Source organism: Mirounga angustirostris, unplaced genomic scaffold, assembly GCF_029215605.1.
Source record: "Mirounga angustirostris isolate CCGP_5_RB_7025 unplaced genomic scaffold, mMirAng1.0.hap1 SCAF_4, whole genome shotgun sequence".
In the NCBI taxonomy this organism is placed as follows: domain Eukaryota; kingdom Metazoa; phylum Chordata; class Mammalia; order Carnivora; family Phocidae; genus Mirounga; species Mirounga angustirostris.
Genome location: NW_026991712.1, coordinates 16,968,561 through 16,989,287, shown reverse-complemented (window position 1 = coordinate 16,989,287; position 20,727 = coordinate 16,968,561). Strand labels below are relative to the sequence as shown.

At 35.0% G+C, this 20,727-nt stretch overlaps 1 protein-coding gene across 1 annotated transcript in view; it reads right to left on the bottom strand.

Annotated features, from left to right (window-relative positions):
• The window catches only part of ATAD2 (ATPase family AAA domain containing 2), a 73,248-nt gene that overhangs the window by 48,533 nt on the left and 3,988 nt on the right, over positions 1-20,727 (bottom strand). Inside the window, exons 2-8 of the mRNA XM_045895951.3 lie at positions 12,632-12,780; positions 7,180-7,229; positions 5,699-5,864; positions 5,097-5,199; positions 4,670-4,757; positions 3,652-3,825; positions 2,910-3,027 (exon numbers count right to left, since the gene is read on the bottom strand). Of these exons, the coding sequence (XP_045751907.1) occupies positions 2,910-3,027; positions 3,652-3,825; positions 4,670-4,757; positions 5,097-5,199; positions 5,699-5,864; positions 7,180-7,229; positions 12,632-12,780 (848 nt within the window). The remainder of the gene's footprint in view (positions 1-2,909; positions 3,028-3,651; positions 3,826-4,669; positions 4,758-5,096; positions 5,200-5,698; positions 5,865-7,179; positions 7,230-12,631; positions 12,781-20,727) is intronic.

The following is a 20,727-nucleotide window of genomic DNA, read 5'->3' as shown; positions in this document are numbered from 1 at the left end:
AATATAGTTAGCATTTGATCTAGCAATTCCACTTCTAGGTACATACTTAAGAGAAGTGAAAACATAAGTCCACACAAAAAGTTGTTCACAAATGTTCATGATAGTATTCACAGTAGCCAAAAAGTAGAAACAACCCAAATGTTTATCAACTGATAAATGGATAAACTAAATATGGTATATTTATACAATGGAATCTTATTTGGTATTAAAAAAAAGAAGTACTATACATGCTAAATGTGGATGAACCTTGAAAATGTTGTACCAAGTGAAAGAAGCCACTCACAAAAGAGTGCACATAAACGGAATACCCAGAATAGGCAAATCTTGAGAGACAGAAAATATATTACTGGTTGCTTAGGGTTGGGGGTGGGGGCTGGAGGAATTGGAGATAACTAAAGAATACAGGGTTTCTTTCTGAGACAAGAAAAATGTTCTAAAATTGTGGTGAGAGCTGTACAACTGTGAAAATACTAAAAGTCCTTGAATTGTACACTTTAAATGGGTGACCTATATGGTATGTGAATTATATCTCAATAAAACTGTTATCAAAAAGCAAAAATCTTTACAAAGCTATCAAAACCAAAACCAAAATCATTAAGTCAAATAATGTTGACTCAGGGTCAACATTTTAAATCTCTTAGTTCATACTTTAAATGTGTCAGGATGGATAAACAAACATAAAGTAGATCAGACCTATAAATACAGAGAACTGCTGGTTGCGAGACAGGGGGTTGTGAGGGGCGGTGGGCAAAATGGGTGACCAGGAGTGGGAGATACAGGCTTCCAATAATGGAATGATGAAATTACAGGAGTTAAAGGTACAGCATAGGGAATACTGTCAATAGTATTTTAATAGCATTGTTATAGTGACAGATGATAGCTCCACTTGTAGTGACCACTGCATAACATACAGTTGCTGAATCACTATGTTGTATAACTGAAACTCATGTAACACGTGTGTCAACTACAGTCAAATAATAAATAAATAAAATACACAAATAAAAAATATAAAATAAATGTGTCAGAATCTTCCACTAGTCAATGTGATCCAAGGGCAGGAATCCTGACTTAGTCATTTTTATATCCATAGTGCTTAGCACATGGTAGTACTCAAACATTTGTTAAATAATTGTAGTGGGAAAAAAAAATCCCGTACCCAAAGAGCTATGAGACACTTTCCATAAAGGGTAGACTCTGTAAACCAGATATGGGAACTTGAGCACCAAACAGGCAAAAAAACCCAAAAAAACATCCTACCTGTTGCAAGATAACATAGTAGGTGGTGATTATAGAGGCAGTCAGTCATTAAGTAAGTTACTTTCAGAAACATATATCCATTAAAAGAAAAGAAACTAAATCTCAAAGTAAGTGCCAGCCTTTCACTTCTGTTGGATCTAATAGAGGTTTGTCCTTTGAGTCAGGCAACCAAGACAGCTACCCTGGGCCTTATGCTTGGTGGGATTCCAGGGAACATTATGCCTTATCCTGATTTTCTGAAGATCATTAGATTTCACCACCAAAATACTGGTCTTTAACATTTTTAGAGGCCTATGAAAAGTAATGACAGTGTGGCCTCCTTTCAGTGCAACTTATCTTGGGCAGCCCTGACAGGTTACCCTCCTGGTCCTCCATCCTTCTGGGCTCTGATTGTATGAAAAGAGATGACGAAACAGGAAATCTAGAATGTACACTTTTGATTTTTGACACTCTGATAATGAAATTAAAAGAGCCAGGGACACAAGTAGTATTTCATATTTTTCCTAGAAGAGAAGAATTTGTCAGCACCTATGAAAGTGTTGCTTTCTGTGATTAGATAGTTTGCTTCTATGAGGAGACTTTCAAGAACTGTGTGAATAGTTGAAGTCTTGAAGGATTTGTCTCACCTCTGAGAAAATTAGTATTAGGAAAAAGTACCATTTCCCTATCAATGTGCTTTTTTTTTTGCCTTCTTTAGTCTTCACCAACAAACTCTCTCATTCATGAATTACTATAATGTTACTATTACCCAAAAAGTTCTAGTGAATCAGAAAACCTTTTATTACTTGGGAGAATGAGAAAATAACAAGAATTACCTCTTTGGACTTAATTATGACATACAACCAACAAATGTTAGGATGTAGAAGGGGAAAAAACCTACAAGTAATTTGAAATGTCAAAGAAAAAATGCTTCCTACTATATGAAAGAAATGAATTTTTAAAAAGTGGAAATAAAACCTGGAAAAAAGGGGCGCCTGGGTGGCTCAGTTGGTTAAGCGACTGCCTTCGGCTCAGGTCATGATCCCAGGGTCCTGGGATCGAGTCCCACATCGGGCTCCCTGCTCTGCGGGAAGCCTGCTTCTCCCTCTCCCACTCCCCCTGCTTGTGTTCCCTCTCTCGCTGTGTCGCTCTCTGTCAAATAAATAAAAAAAATAAAAAATAAAATAAAATAAAAAAACACCTGGAAAAAAAACAGATCTAGAAAAGGATGGTATCATGAAAAGTCTAGAAAGTTATGTAACCTAGAACGTTTGTCATAGTGAGAAAATATGTCTGTGATACTATGCGAAGACAAGACTACACCTATACTCAAACAATGTGAAGATTAAATGAAACAGCCTATGTAAGATGCTTAACACCAAGCCAGGAATACAGTAAACACTGAAGCAAAGGTAGCCTCTATTATTAAAGTGTGGAACAATGGAATAAACTACCTTACCATGGTAGTTATTAACAATTCCTATTAATGGAAGCAAAAGCAAAAACCAGTCAGTGGTAGTAAGGGTAAGAGCATTATAGGAAAAGAGCTAACTCTCCCAAATATATGGTTCTAGAATTCTATTTGGATACACCCAATCCTAAGACTCTAGAATCCTACCCTAACATAGCCATAATTATGTTGTCATAAATCAATCACTACTTCAGAACCAAACCTGTTCATTCGTTTACAATAAGGACTTCTTGGTCCAGCAGAAGATAATCTGTATCTTGGTCTTGCAGGAGAAGCTGGGCCAGTATAAAATATGTTGGGCTTTCTCTGGTGACGAGGTTCTAAAAAGAAGAATTATAAGTATGTAATATATAAATACGTATGAAAATAATTTTGCTCTTCATTTAAATACTCAAAAAGGTGCTGCCTTCCGTGAAAATACTAGTACATACCTTCTACAGACTGTTTTACTGTTCACATTTTAAATCTTTTATATCTGCAGGGTTGCTTTTGAAAATATGTATAGCACAGACACCAACCAACCAAAACATACACTGGCCATAAACAACCATTACGATTATACTGATGCATAACAGCTGGTTATCAGCCCTGCATATATATGCTCATAAGTACTGAGGTATAACTTTAACATAAATCAAAAAAGGTCCTATTTACACAAAGTGGCAAAATAACCTAAGTAGAAAGCTGTAAAATCTAAATAAATAAATAAATCTAAAATAATTAAACACAGACATGAAATTTCAAAACGGCCAATTTGCTTTGGTCAAGGCTAATATCTAACTTTCTTGAAGAAATGATTTCTTGCACATTTAGCACAGTTTATGAAAGACAACAGCCATGAGTATTCTGTAAAATGAAAACATGAAAAATAAGAGAGAAAAGGCAGTAAAGATAAAGGTAATACAATTACAGCTTCTCCTGGAAAAAATATATATAGCACTTACTTTCCAGTGGAGCCTGGTAGTACACAGTAGCTTTTCTCTGTCTAAGATAATATCGTTTCTGATTATCTTCTTCCCCATCCTCTTCATCTTCATCATCATCATCATCATCATCATCATCTTCATCATCTTCACCATCATCTTCATCTTCTTGGTCTTCACCCTCTTCAGATGATTCTACAGTTAAGAAACATTTACTTTCAAGATAGTCACTAAAATGTTAATGATTTTTAACACAGTGGAATTCAGGGAGAAAGAGACCCTCCTCTAAAAATTTATTTGCTTCTAGATTGTTCATAGAAATGATCTGTAATTCTTTTGCAGCCTATAAATGAAGATTTTTACAAATGAAGTAAATTGTAGAATTAAAAATAACTAGGGGAAGGAAAAAGGAAGCAGGGAAAGAAGTTTAAAGGCTATTGTCAGTAGTACCAAACTAAAGGTTATGGTATTGCTGCTAATTTTATTAATATAAGTGACTATACTTAAGTTTCTAAGTTAATTTAACATGTTGACAAATTAGAGTATCTTCTCACTTAGCTTTTGCCTTTCATATTTAAGTTTTAAATTCCATCCAGCCCTTCTGGCTGTCACTGAATTACATGGAGCGTTAACTCAAATAATCTGCTTGTGAAATTGTGAAACACCCTCACCAAATATTTAAAATGCATTTCAGAAAACCGGTTTTCACTCAAGAGAAGTTCTAATAAATTATAGCAGCAATTTCTAAACAGAAGAGCTAAACTTAATTTTTATCACCTTTTAACAGAGACGTGTTGTCTGCAGATATACTATACAAGCAAACCGGGTTTATTTGCTTTAGATTTGTTGATTTCAAGTATTTTCCCAAATAAGACATACTATTCTTTTAAGCTCTTCCCTGTCCTCACTTTTCAATCATGACCAATCCTTTGATCTCTCACAAACTACCATAAATGTCACAACTTCTGAATAAAAAAGCTATCTTCTACTAAATAAAAAGTGCTGAAATTCAAACCCAGGAGTAGAACAAAAGACTAACCCACACTGCCTTCTTGATTGTCAGTTGTTTCCTCATCCGTTCTTTGAATACCTTTTTGTTTTCCTCTTGTGTACATATTAAGATTCTCCTAAAAATGTTTAAACAAAAGCCATTAACATTGAGTATATTAAAAAAATTCAGTAGGATCTTCCTATCCTGCTTAAAATGCAGGTATTTACAGCTATAAACTCTTAAACTATAGCAGTAACTAGTGACTGATCAAACAAATGCTGGACAGTTTAAAAATGTTGAAAATGATGAATAATTTAACCAAAAAATGGATAGGTACCATAGAAAAAAGGTTATACTGGAGATCATTAAATTATCCCCTAAATGGAAGGAGATATATGTACATATTCTTTTTTATTGAAGTGTAGTTGACACACAATGTTACACTAGTTTCAGGGCTGAGGAAGGATATATTTACTTCTTCTGTTTCATTGAACACTCCCAAGTCTTCAAGTTCCCTCATTCGCTGTCTACGCATCTTCTTCATGTCATCCATTTTCTGAAGTACAGCTTCGGCAGTGCTTTAAGAAAATTGACATAATATAAGCTAAAATTGTAAAAGAGTAGCACATTATTAAAAACTTTATTTTTTTTTCCACTGTATTTTTTGAGTGCTGGGATTTTAAATATCTCTATACAAGGCGTTGATTCACTTGTGCAACAATATTCTAAAATTTCTTTCCAAGAATTTATTTTTTTAAGATTTTATTTATTTATTTGACAGAAAGAGAGACCAAAGCAGGGGGAGTGGCAGGCAGAAGGAGAGGCTCAAACCCAGGACCACAGGATCATGACCTGAGCCGAAGGAAGACGCTTAACTGACTGAGCCACCCAGGTGCCCCTCTTTCCAAGAATTTAAATACATATATAGGACCATTACAAAGCCCTCTAATAATCATTCTCTTTTATGCTTTACACAGCTTAACATATTAAATATTTAAGCTAGTTGAAATTTATGATCCTTCCCCAACAAAAAATTTTGCCAGCTAAATCATCTTGATCTAAATAATTTTTACTTACTTTGTTATAAGTTTGTCAAACAGCACAGACTGGTTCACACTACTATAGCGACTTCTAATCCTGCAACTGCGGCGAACTTCAACGTCACCATTCTCTTCATGCAAGTGTTCTTTAGTTTGAACAATGTTTCTAGTCCTCAATGACCGAGTAACTGGAATCACTTTGTCTTCAAGATGTGTACATAAAAATGGAATGATTTTAAATAACGGCATTTATAAAACAATTCTAAAATGAACAACTGAATAGCTATACTTTCATAGAACAAAATCACAGTATCTTGAACTTACCGTTCTTAAAAATAATAGAAAACAAAAATAAAGTTACAACATACACTTACCATATGACTTAGCCATTCTGCTTTCCAGAGAAAAGGAAAGATATGTAATACAAAAATTTGTATACAAACGTTCAAATGTGATAGCCCCAAACTGGAAACAACCCAAATGTCCACCAAAAGAGGAATAAACAAATTATGGGAAACAACCTAAGTATCCCTCAATGGATGAATGGATGAAGATGTAAAATATACATACACAACAGAATACCATTCAGCCATGAGAAAGAATATCCTGCCGTTTGCAATAACATGGATGGACCTTGAGGGCATTATGCTAAGTGAAAGAAGTCTGAGAAAGACAAATATTGTGTAATATCATTTAAATGTGGAATCTAAAAAAAGCCAAACTCATAGAAACAGACTAGGATGTTAGTTACCAAGGACTGGCTGGTGAGGGAAAAGGAGAGCTGTTGGTCAGAATATAAATTTCCAGCTATAAGACATATAAATTCTGAGGATTTAATGTACAGCATAGAGATTATAGTTAGTAATACTGTATTACACACTTCAAAGTTGCTAAGAGAGTGTATCTTAAATGTTCTCACCACGAAAAAGAAATGGAAATTATGTGACAGGATGCTGGTGTTAGCTAAAGCTATGATAATCATTTTGCAATATATAAATGTACCAAATCAACATTTATTGTACACTTTAAACATGCACAATGTTATATGTCAATTATATCAATAGAACTGGGCGGGGGACAAACTGTGGTATATCCATATAATGGAATACTTGGCAAGAATATGAAACAATGTGGATGATACTGAAAGTAATTATGCTGAGAGAAAGAAAGCCAGACAAAAAGAATGCGACTGCATAATTTCATTTACATAAAACTCTAAAAAATGAAAACTAAATTATAGTGATAGAAAGCAGATTGGTGATTGCTCAGGAATCTTGGTGTGTGGAAGGCCTGGAGAGGAGTAGGGGGAGTGATTATAAAGAGGTCTGAGGGAGTTTCTGGCAGTGATAGTTATCTTCACTATCTTATTGCGGTGGTGGCTTCACGGCATACACTTAAAACAAACCAAACAAATTGTAAACTTTAAATATGTACAGTTTATTTTATGTACCTCAATACATCTGTAAACAAAATATGAATTACATGTTTTCAATCTGAAATGCCTTTAACATTACTTACCTTCTTTGCACTCTTCTTTTTTCTTATCAGCCTGCTGTCTGGCCAACTGCCTATATGAAAAAATATATTATTCAAAATAATTGACATAATTTTAAATCCTATATTTCATAATACTACAAAGTAGGGTAAAAAGGTGTATCAGCTTAGAGAGTAAATACTCATAGGTACCTAAAAGCCTAAAAAACACTGAAAAATAAAAAGCTTTAGAATATCTATGCTTATGTCAGTTATGGCTAAACAAAGTCTGAGAACCCTGTTGTGAAATGCAATGATATATGTATTAACTCTTAAACAGAATTAATCAAATCAAAGTGTTACTTAAAACAAGAAATTATATCCTTAGCCTAAGTATTTAGGTATAGTTGAACTGTAATTATTGAGCATAAGACAGTGTGTTTTATACCACAGGGATATAGTGATCCCACATCCTTGAGATATTTATAACTATAAACAGAACTAATGTCCCTTAGCAATATGTTAATTTCCTTCTAAAAACATTTGCTGGCTACAATCTCTATATGACATGCATTATCATTCACATGCAGAAACAGTCCCATTTGTGAATCAGATATTTCACTTAAAAAACTGGCAGGCAGTACTGAAATTGGAAAGAATACTTTCCAAGGTTTTAAAAACACAAGTACCCTCCCCCCATATTTTTTCAAAAGCCACTGAGCAAACAAAACAGTATGTCTCATTAACTTATTTTTAGGGACTCAATTTTCCATACTTGGATAGCTACATCTATTAATCAACCTATGTGTCAAGCTATTTCCAAGTGGGCTGGTTATACACATGGGATTTCAAATGTGACACTTTAAAATAAAATGGAACCATCTTATCCAGAAGAGTCAAATCATGTATTCTCACAATGTAAGTCATCATTAATTCATTATCTCTTTTGTTAAGAACCAAGAACAAAATAAAAACATTTGAGCAATCTATCCACAGGTCAAGGCCTAGTTTGTTCATAGGCTCATAGACATTCCTCATAAAGGATCCCCTCCCTCCATACCATGTAGGTCTATACTTCTATAAACAAGGCCCCTATTAAATGCTAGGGACATAATGATTAAAGCAATGTTCGTTCTTTCTTTCTCTCTTTTTCTTTCTCTCTCTCTCTGCCCTTCCTTCTTTTTCTCTCTTTCCTTCTTGCCTGTAGGGGAATGGGAGCACCTTTCCCCTTACAGGGGTTGATAAACTTTTCCTTAAACGGGTGGGTAGCAAACACTTAGGCTTGTGAGTCATACAGTCTCTGGTCACACACAGCTTTAACATTGAAGCAGGGAAACAGCCATAGGCAGAACGATGGGTATGGCTGTGCTCCAGGGAAACTATTTACAAAAACAGGTGCCTGGACTTTTGTCAACCTCTGCAAATCTGATAAAAGCTATGGATCTTTTCTACCTAGAAAACTGCATACAGGGCGCCTGGGTGGCTCAGACGGTTAAGCGTCTGCCTTCGGCTCAGGTCATGATCCCAGGATCCTGGGATCGAGTCCCGCATCGGGCTCCCTGCTCCTTGGGAGCCTGCTTCTCCCTCTGCCTCTCTCTCTCTCTCTCTCTGTCTCTCATGAATAAATAAAATCTTAAAAAAAAAAAAAAAAGAAAACTGCATACACACATACAAATTTATACGTTATTTCAGAGGTTTCATGAGCTCCCTGAAAACTATGATTACTGGACCCTAGTTAGGAACTCCAGAACCAAAGAAATATAGATCCTGCCCTCAGGTACAGTTACTCAGATCTTTCTGTATTATTCTAACAGTTTTGGTCTCCTGGTCTTTGAGCCTCAGATAGAAAACAAAACGGATGGAGGGACACAGAAAGGAAGTAAGTAGAGATTACTATAGTCAGGCAAACTAGCAACGGCGAAAAGGGTCACCCTGATAAGTAGCAGGAAACTACATCAAGCAAAATTCAATAATACTGAGGGCTAGTTTATCTAAGTCTTATACAAACAGATCCTAATGTCATCACTATGTAAAATAAGTCTTTGTAATAATGATCTGAATACACAGATTATTTTTTAAGATAGAAGTTCTTCTCCACAGAAGACATATAAATGGCCAATAAGCACACGAAAAGATATTCTATGCTATTAACCATCAAGGAAATGTAAATCAGAACCACAAGGGATACTCTTACACCCATTAAATGGCTAAAACCAAAAAGACTATGACAAGTGTTGATGAGGATGTGGAGAAATAGGAACCCTCATGAGCTGCTAATGGGAATGTAAAATGGTACAGCTGCCTTAGCCAACTATTCAGCAGTTCCTCAATGTTAAAAGTTACCATCTGACCCAGCAATTCACTCCTAGGTATATACCCCCAATCAAAACCCTATGTCCACACAAAATTTGAACACCAATGTTCACAATATCATTCAAAATAGCCACAAAGTAGAAACAATCCAAATGTCCATCAACTAATGAGTGGATAAACAAAACATGATATATTTATGCAATGGATTCTTATTCAGCAAAAAAAGAATGAAGTGCTGATAGGTACTACAATAAAATGAACCTTCAAAACATCACACTGAGTGAAAGAAGCCAGATACAAAAGGCCATAAATGTGATTCCATTTATATAAAATGTCCAGAATAGCCAAATCCATAGAGACAGAAAGTAGATTAGTGGTTTCCAAGGGGCCAGTGGGGAGGGAGAAGGAGGTGGGAGATAATATAACAGGGTTTCTTTCTGGGGTGATGAAAATGTTCTGAAATTGGATAGTAGTGATGGTAGCACAATACTGTGAATATTCTAAAACCACTGTTCACCACTGTGAACTATTCTAAAATTGTGAATCTTATGGTATGTGAATTATATCTCCGTAAAGTTATTTAAAAACAACTGGGTGAATCAGTTGGTTAAGTATCTGACTATTGATTTCAGCTCAGGTCATGATCTCAGGGTTGTGAGATCAAGCCTGGTGTCAGGCTCCTCACTCAGGGTGGAGTCTGCTTAAGATCCTCTTTCTCCCTCTCCTTCTAATAAAAATAAAAATTAAAAAAAATTTTTTAAAGACAGCAATGCAATGTATTTTATTTTTTTTAATGTTTTATTTATTTATTCATGAGTCAGAGAGAGAGAGAGAGAGGCAGAGGGAGAAGCAGGCTTCCCGCCCAGCAGGGAACCCGATGCGGGACTCGATCCCAGAACCCTGGGATCATGACCTGAGCTGAAGGCAGACGCTTGACCGACTGAGCCACCCAGGCGCCCCGCAACTCAATATATTTTAAAAGGAATCAAATTTAAAAATACCATGTCACTCATCTTTAATTCTAGATTGAAAAAGCACTTAACACTCCTCTAATAGCTTTTGAGCATAAAGGCCAACACAATGTTTCATAAACTTAAGGTACATATACTTTTAAAGGTAAAGACTTGAAGGACTTCCAACATTAAATTTTTAACAGTTCTTTTTTAAAAAAAGATTTATTTATTTGAGAGAGATAGTGCACGTGAGAGTGAAAAGGGGGGAAGAGCTGAGGGAGAGAATCCTTAAGGAGACTACCTGCTGAGTGCAGAGCCCAACATGGTGCTTAGATACCAGGACCCCAGATCATGACCTGAGCGGAGATCAAGAGTCCAATGCTTAACTGAATGAGCCACCCAGGTGCCCCCCCAAACATTAAACTACTTATGACTATGTACAAGCCAAACTAGAGAGAGATTCATTTACATTTTATACAAATAAAATAAACCCAACAAAACCACTAACAAAAATATTAACATATGAGGTTTTGCTGAAATAAAATAGCCATTTGCTGTGTGAATGTGGTACAGACTGCTATCAGTTTCTCTTCAGTTTGGTACATTGTACATCATGTTTGTTGTGTATCATGACTTAATTCGTCCATTTCTCTGTATTTCAAGTGCTCCAAACCTTCATTTGAACAGCATGTCATGACATCACATCCATGGCTTCCTCTTCAACGCATCATTTATGTATCCAGGTCCGACTCAGTTTTTATCTCATGAACCTGAGCTAACTCAAGCAGTAGTACTAGCTGGGACCAACTTAGTTGTAAACACCAATGTAGGGCCTGAAATTTTATGACTGTTCTCTAGAAGGTAGCAATTTAGATGATCCAGAATGTTTACTTTTTCTTGAGATCATGAAATAAAGTTTAAAATTCTCACAGAGAATCCATAGGCCACTTTCCCCACCCCAAAAAGACTTCAAGTTTCAGAAATATTGGGGTAGCTTAAATTATATTTCATCAATTCTGTAAGTTGTACATTTCCCTCCATCTTAACATCTCTAATATTGGGATGTTTTAAAACTGATGGAATGTCTTAGTTTAACTTTCAGTGTTTTTTTTTTACCGTCTCATAAAACAATGAGTGTTTCAATTGCTGCTATCTTGGATCCCATGAAATAACAGTAGTAAACACACCATAAATAATGGATGAAATGATGCAAATTTTAAAATATATAATGAAAGACTATTTAAATAACAAAAAACAAACTTAAAAGGGATGATGTCACTTATCTGGAAAACCTGCTACACAAAATAATCAAAGTCTACTTAAGAATAGGAGGGCCCTAGGGGTTTTTGGCTGGCTTGGACAGTGGAGCGTGTGACTCTTGATCTTGGGGTCATGAGTTTGAGCCCCACACTGGGTGTAGAGATTACTTAAATAAGTCTTTAAAAAAAAAAAGAGGAGGGTTCTAGTCTTGTTACTATGATGAGAAGAATTAATGTATAGAGCAATTATTTCATCAAAGAAATTTTATTCTAATTGGCACCCCCCGCATTTATGTCAGGCCCACCAAAGTGGGTGGAAAAGTCAAGGTTTTTTGCTAATTAGATTTAAATCTGCCCCAAACCAAAGAAATCCAAGTTCCCTGAGTTATCTAACTACCTAATTCACTAAAAATAATTCCTGGAGTATTAAAGTGGAATTCTCAGGGTTCTTGAGAAATGAAATTTAAATATGTATAAATCATCTAGTCCCCTTAGACAAGTAAAAAAAAACACCCATGTTCCACTTCCTATGTGAAGACTGCTTTTAGAAGTGCACCAACACACAAATTCATAAATGACTCAGAATTGATGAAATACTTGATAATGAGAATACTTGAAAATGATGAGAAAAATAACTATTTTGAATAAAGGCTTTGTATTAAGTATGAAGCAGAACCACATATCACAAGCAAGTTAAAATCACAAAGTCACACACTCAAGTAGTTACCAAGCAGCTTTGTCAGCTGCACTCACACATACCACAAATATTGTCTTTGAACAAGAAAATAAAAACAAACTGGATACATATTAAAATTTTAATTCAATAATATTTATTTGTGGCAATTTCATTTCAAATTACATTTTGCGACCCTGGAATCTTGATGATTGGGCAAGAATACACTTAAAAATTAAATGCAAATCCTAAATTACTTTAAAACTATTTTAAATTAGCATTCAACCATCTTGTTTTACCTTGTAAAATGCCTTCCATTAGCATGTTTCTCTGTTATTTCCATATTCTTATCAAAACTAGAATCTGAAGAATTCTGTGCATTTTTTCTCAAAGACCTTAAAGCACGTGTCCGGTGGTAGGTTTCAACTTCTTTAACTGAAGACCCATCCTTTAAGAAAAATGAGAAAGTGATCTAAGTTTTTCTTCAGTTAAAATCCCCAAGTTAAACTCCTCCTGAGAGTTTTCTTTGATTACAAGTTTGTAATAACTGCTTTTTGGGCAGCATCATTCTGTATCTCCCCAAGAAACAACAACAGTATTGAAACTAAATAATCATTTTATGATAAACACATTATCAGCAATGTCTATGAAATGGCTAATGTAAGATTTATTGATGTTTTATAGCTCTATTTCATAGCAAGTGGTCTAGTAAAGTTTTCCACCAATGACAAAAACTTGTAACAGTTCATAATACTAAATACTCCTTTATTTTAAGGCTACAGAAATTAGAAAAATACACAAACCATTGCCTGCCATGCAACCACTGGCAGCAACTGTAAAATAACTGGACCATCAGAATTGTAATTTGGGCTTGGATGATACAAAGGAATTACTACCATCTATTTCACAGTTTCACCCAGATGATGCAACACTTGAATTCAAAGGTTGTTTATGTATGTTAATCTGTAAAAACCACAGTGCTCTATGTGACTTTATTATTGCTCAACAGACTAGAGTTTCTGTTAGTGGCTTCTTTACGAGCTACAGAGGTTCTGTCATAAAGTATCTAAAAGTTCATACACATCTCTCTGAAATCATATAAAGGCTACTTTCACATAAAAAGAGAAGGTAAAAGTACCTAACAACTCTCTAATTACATGTCAAACTACTCTGAAAATTGACAATTTTTGAAAAACAGGGAGTATTTTTAAAAACCTGCCACATTAGTATACCCTCCCCCTAACTTAGTCTGGCTTTATACATTCATTTCATTTTGTGTTATCAGGACATTTTGTCATTTAATTTTGATTTGAGCAGAATATTTCGTTGGTTCACAAATAAAATAAGGATATTTAATCCACAAGGATTTGTGTTAAGAATTAGAGAGGTATTTCATAAAATATCAGTGATATGTATGGTTTGTTAATCACTTTTATCAGTGTACCTATATGTAAGGATATTTGAAAAGGGATTATCTACACTTTTAGGTAGGTGTATTATTTTTAAAATGAACACCTACATCTTAGATAGGTGTAGTATAACAAGACTTTCCAAGAAAAATTTTATGGGAATCTATTTCCAGATTCTTAACTTCCCTATGTACTTTTTCTTAAAACTGATTTGCCTGAGAAGGCATCCTCGTTCATTTACCTTTCTCTTATTTTACAAAAGAAAGTCACCTCTCTCACCCATTCTGAATCTTACTATTGTGGACTGACTCAAGGCTTTAAAAACCTTCCTAAAGCCAAACAAAGAAAAACACTAGTGTTAGGTGTTAAGAAACCGAATGACAAAGCTAGGCAACAAATCCTTTCCTTTGTGAGGTGGTTTCTAATTCTCTGCTTTCAACAAAATTGAAAGGAGACCTAATCAAGCAAAGAGACCATGAAAAATAATTTTGGCAAGTGTTTTTTGGCATATAACCCAGAAAAACTGAGTGGCACTGCTAAACTCCTTTCATTACTGTCTACTTATTTATATGAACAATGTTTCTTGGTGCTTACATTTATAAAACAATGGAACTGATGCCAAACACTGTCTTCAGCAATAAGATTCTTCCACAGATATATGAACTAATTGGGTGGGGGTGGGGGATTTCAATCACATGAAATCCCAATGAAATCTTACTGTTTCAGCATTTTTAATCAAAATAAGTATGCTTTTGTTGTTTGCATCAATTGAACATTATGTTATATTTTCTTAGAGCCTTGTGATCACAGAAAAGTGTAAAAAAAATCAAATTTTGTTTTACAAGTATGAAAGGATACTTAATAAATTACTTTTAAGTATAAAAATATATCAAGATAAAATGCTGAGGTTTACGTGAATTGGAAATACAAAGTAAAAGAGGAAAAAAAAGAACCAAGATAAAATTTCTGACTGCTAAAGGAGCATGTTTGTGTATTATGTTTTTAATGTTCCAAGACAGGTATCAAGTAACTATGGCTTTTCAATTCCAGGGGATAAAAAGACTGATGCAATAGTTTTATTTTTTAATGTCAACACTAAAGGATGACTGAAATGATCTCTTTTCTAACTATTTAAACCAATGGGGATGGGGTAAACCTTAGATAGCAAAATCGTTTTAAGGACAACCTTAAAAATGTACCAGAGAATACAGAGCTAAAAATTTAGACACTCTTAGAAGAAAACATAGGGGAAAACTTTCATTACATTGGATTTGGCAAAGATTTCTTAGATATGATACTGAAAGCACAGATAATGAAAGAAAAAATAGATAAGCTGGACTTATCAAAATTATAAACTTTTGTGCCAGGGACACTATTCACAGAGTGAAATGGAAACCCATGGAATAGAAGATATTTACAAATCATATATCTGACAAAGGATTGATATCCATAATATATAAAGAACTCCTATATTTTAGCAACAAAAAATGGGCAGAAGACTTGAATAGACACTTCTTCAAATAATATATACAAATGGCCAATAAACACACGAAAAGATGCCCAACATAACTAGTCATAGAGAAATACAAAATCAAACCCACAAATGAGATGTCACTTCACACTGTTAGGATGGCTATTATAAAAAAGAGAAAATAAGCGTTGGCAAGGGTGTGGAGAAACTGGAACCCTTGTACATTGCTGGTGGGAATGCAAAATGGTACAGCCACTATGAAAAATGATATGGCAATTCCTCAAAAAATTAAACAGAATTACCGTATGATCCAGCAATCCTACTTTTGGGTATATACTCAAAAGAAATGAAAGCAGACATTTGTATACTCCTATTCATAGCAGCATTATTTACAATGGCCAAAGGCAGATGCAATCCCAATATTCGATAGATGAATGGATTAAAAAACTATGGTACTTACAGTAGAGTATTATCCAGCCTTAAAAAGGAAGTAAATTTTAACACACTAATACAACAAATATGAAACTGAAGACATTATGCTAAGTGAAATAAGCCAGTTATAAAAGGACAAATATTGTATGTTTCCTCTTATATGAGGGTCGAGGGTAGTCAAATTCATAAAGACAGAAAGAAAGGTAGTTGTTAGGTGCTAGGAGGAGGGAAAAATGGGGAATTATTTAATGGGTACAGAGTTTCAGTTTTGGAACATAAAAATTCTGGAGATGGACAGTGATGATGGTTGCAGAACAAAATGAATGTACTTCATGCTATAGAACTGTACACTTAAAAATGGTTAAAATGGTACATTTTATATTATCTACAATTAATTATTACAATAAAAAAAGAAAGTAAATGTCACCATATTCCTGGGGATAATAAAAAAGGTTTGTCTACAAGGGAAAAAAAAAGGGGTGCTAACTATCGGGAAAAAAAATTCCCTGGAAAATCTTGGAAGATTTAATTATATAAGTGGTATGAGTGAATCTTTGATTTGCATAGTGAGTGGCTTCGTTCATACTCTCTAAATTAGTACTAGGCATCAAGAAAAGCTTTCCTTAACTGTGTGGACAAAAAACAAAACAAAACAGGTTTGTTGGGAATCACCTATATAGAGGTACACAATGGGAAGTTTTAAAATAACAACTTTCAAAAATATTTCTTATAAATGCAATATAAAAATAAAAGCAATACATGCCCATTATAATTGGAAAAATGAAGAAATGCACAACGATGAAAATGTCACTCTTAACTCCAGCTACCCATGACAACCACTGTTAACCTTTTGGTACATAAACTATTCTTTTCCTATGCAATCATATTCCCATGACTTTTAAATTGGGATATTTATGTTTTGTAACTTTTTTCTAGTAATACAAAACATTTCCCCATGCCATCAAATCTTCTAAAAATCTTTTAAAATGAATGACTAGGGGTGTCTGGGTGGCTCAGTCGGTTAAGTGGCTGACTCTTGGTTTAGGCTCAGGTCATGATCTCAGGGTTGTGGGATTAAGCCCCACCCCCCATGGGCTCTACACTCAGCAGGGAGTCTGCTTGGGATTCTCTCTCTCTCTCTCCCTCTGCCCCTCCCCCTGCCCACTCACTCTCTCAAAATAAGTAAATGAATTGTTTTAAAAATAAAATGAGGGGCGCGTGGATGGCTCAGTCGTTAAGCATCTGCCTTCGGCTTTAAGAATAAATTAAATTTATTATTAATTTAATAAATTAAAAAAATAAATAAATAAATAAAATGAATGGCTAGTATTTGTTACTACATGAATCAATTTAATAAATTGCTTAATGTATATTTAAATTACCTGTAATTTTTTTGTGTTATAATACCTCTAGATGAATTATCCTGTATACATCTGATTTCGTAAGGAAACTAGCACAGTTATTAAAACAAAGTCACATTTTAATATAGCTTTTCTTTTTTTTTTTTTTTAAAGATTTTATTTATTTATTTGACAGAGAGACAGCGAGAGAGGGTACACAAACAGGGGGAGTGGGAAAGGGAGAAGCAGGCTTCCTGCTGAGCAGGGAGCCCAATGCGGGGCTTAATCCCAGGACCCTGAGACCATAACCTGAGCCGAAGGCAGTCGCTTAACCGACTGAGCCACCCAGGCGCCCCTTAATATAGCTTTTCAAAATAATTCTCAAGAGGTTAAGTTAAATGTCAACTGGTAACAGTAATTAACACTGGATGACAGAAATGAGGACTTTCACTTTCTATTTACATTTTTTCAACATGCATTACTAGAAAGAATTTTCCTAAGAAGTAAAAAACAAAAGAGAAAAGATACTTAATCTGAAAACTAAACCTGGAGATGTAGTGTCCTCATTTATTCTTTTGCTAAAATCTACTTAAATATTGAGAGCACTGACAGTTCTTCAAAAGTGGAGTTTTAAAAGAGGAAAAAATATATTTTGTTAGATTTTTAAGTCTCTTATAATCTTTCAGAATCAGTAAGTTAGTAGACAAGAAGCAACTAGAGTACAAAAGCTTTTCCCCAAAGTAGACACAATTATATAATAGAAATATACTAATACATTGTTTTCCCACAAAAAACCAAGCTTATCGGGCACCTGGGTGGCTCAGTTGGTTAAGCAACTGCCTTCGGCTCAGGTCATGATCCTGGAGTCCCTGGATCGAGTCCCGCATCAGGCTCCCTGCTCGGCAGGGAGTCTGCTTCTCCCTCTGACCCTCCCCCCTCTCATGTGCTTGCTCTCTCTCATTCTCTCTCTCTCAAATAAATAAATAAATCTTTAAAAAAACAAAACAAACAAACAAAAAACCCACCAAGCTTATCGAAGCTTTAAATTCATTAAAAAAAAATATGTATGTGGGTCAACTGGTTGAATCAATTCAAGTATCAATCCAACATATGAGGTGTAAACAGGATATTTTAAATCACAGTTAAATATGCATCCAGACATAGGGTTCCTTGAAAACTTGATCAGAATATTCTAACCCAGTACAAGCTGTGATACCTCTCCTTAGCTTCATCTTTAATTCACCATGGATCTATTCCACAAGCTTCAGCAATTTGATTTGTACCTCTACAGCTCTTACAATAGCCCCAAAACTATCTCCCAAAAGTGAAATCCAACGGCCTCTGCTCTACCTCATTGATTGCTATGCAGCTGATCACTCCCTTCTTTAAATGCTTTGATCCTTTGGTTCACATGATACTTTGATACTTTTTTTTTTTTTTGGTTTGGGCATTTTATTTGGAAGTAGTGTTTCAAAACAACTCCCCAAAACTTATTTAACTCATGTGATAACATGGTAGAGTTTTGTATAAAAAGGAGAGAACCACCATGTCATACTTACTAAGGCTTGCACACAGCTCAGTGTTGATGCAAGCATACTGGGCATAGTGATGTGAGATACGCATTTTCCTTTCAAATATTCACATGATACTTTTTAAAAAACATAATTCATCCTTAAAATATAGCCATTACATCAGATCTTTTTTTTTCTTTTTGTTTAAAGATTTTATTTATTTGACAGAGAGAGACACAGCGAGAGAGGGAACACAAGCAGGGGGAGTGGGAGAGGGAGAAGCAGGCTTCCCTTGGAGCAGGGAGACTGATGCAGGGCTTGATCCCAGGACCCAGGGATCATGACCTGAGCCAAAGGCAGACGCTTAACACCTGAGCCACCCAGGCACCCCTACCTCTGATCTTCTTAAATATATTTGTGTTATGTTTTCTATTCACCTTCAAGAATTCACCTACCAGTTTTATATAGGTGACTCCCAAAGATATACAGTCCTAATCTCTCACCAAACTCTGGCATATTCCTAATGGTCTACTGCTCACCTCTTTAGCTGGAAACAACACTGCCTTCCCTCTCTCGTATCTAAACAACTCTCAGACCCCTTGCAATATTATTTGGCATTTTTTTCTCTGTTCCTTCTAGAATCACTTTAAGTTAGCCTCTAGTTTTCTCTACTTTGGTCTATTGAGATAATAGTGTACCAATTAAGAGCCCAAACTCTTAACGACAGACTGCCTTGGATTGATTCTTGGCATGTCAAGAATCATGTAGAGCTGTACAATCCTGTCCAAGTTACATAAAGTCTCTGTGCCTTGACTTCCATATCTGCAGTGAGGATAATAATAATAGTTACTTAAGGGGTGCCTGGGTGGCTCAGTCATTGAGAATCTGCCTTCAGCTCAGGTCATGATCCCAGGTTCCAGGGACTGAGCCCCACATCGGGCTCCCTGCTCAGCAGGAAGTCTGCTTCTCCCTCTCCCACTCCCCCTGCTTGTGTTCCTGCTCTCGCTAACTCTCTCTCTCTGTCAAATAAATAAATAAAATCTTAAAAAAAAAACAATAGTTACTTAATAAGGCAAATGTGTTATGTGTACATTAGGTACCATGCCTGGTACACAGCAAGTGCTATATAATTGGTAGCTATCAATATTATAATCTTTTAACTGGTCTTCCAAGCTCTACATTTGTTGACTATAATCCATTTTAAACACTATTTCGTCAGATCCCTATTCTAAAAGTTGCAACTTCTAAGCATAAAATCAACGGCCGGTCTTTAACACAAACTGACAAAAATGGACTACTTATTATTACATAAAAACAAGTACACACTTGAATTCAGAGCAGCCATGTCACTCAACTTCGGATGCAACAGTCACAGCAATATGTCAAAATATCCCTATTTATGCTTTGTGATAATTTACTAAGTTGGACACTTCTCATTTTTCTGTGTTGTGTTACACACCAAGTTTTAAAGAATCTCCCATATGTTGTACATTTCAGTGTCATTTACAGTACTTTTCAAACTTTTAAAGTAGACAACTTAAAAAAGTACCTTCTACATACCACAGCATATTTTATTTTACCTAACATATAGAAAAGTAAAAATGTATGTAAACACAACGTAAAAGTAATGTACACTCATCATCCCACTACTATCCATGAGACACTATTCCGTACTATTAGCATGAGAACAACCCTAAATTTAATGAATCAAAGAACAGCACAGAAATAGGCAATGGCTAGTCTGACTCTCGAAGAAAAAGAACCACAGAAGAGGCATCTGAATGGATGAAAATGCTAGATCTTGTGATCCAATTAGGATGAAAATAAAAGTTTAAGAAACAAACAAACAAAAAACAAATTTAAAACAAAACTTCAGGGAACCCATACAAATTAGGAGGAAAAACCAAAAAACAAAAACAAGTAAATCCTTAAGCCCAGCTGATTGAGAACATATTCAAAATGTAAAGGTAGAAAGAGGTTAATAAATACGTGACTATAAGTACCTTCAGAAATCGAATATAGGGTCAGCTTCCCAGATGAGATAAAGAAAAATCCAAGTTAACAAATTAACATGAATAAATTTAACCATCTTTAAAAGTAACTTACCCTAAAAAATTATCTGTCAATAAATATATAGCTGAGGAGATAAGAATACCTAAATACAATCAGGGTGATCAGGAGTTAAGTTTCTGAAGTGCATGACTGATGTAAAAAGCAAGCTGTAATTAAATC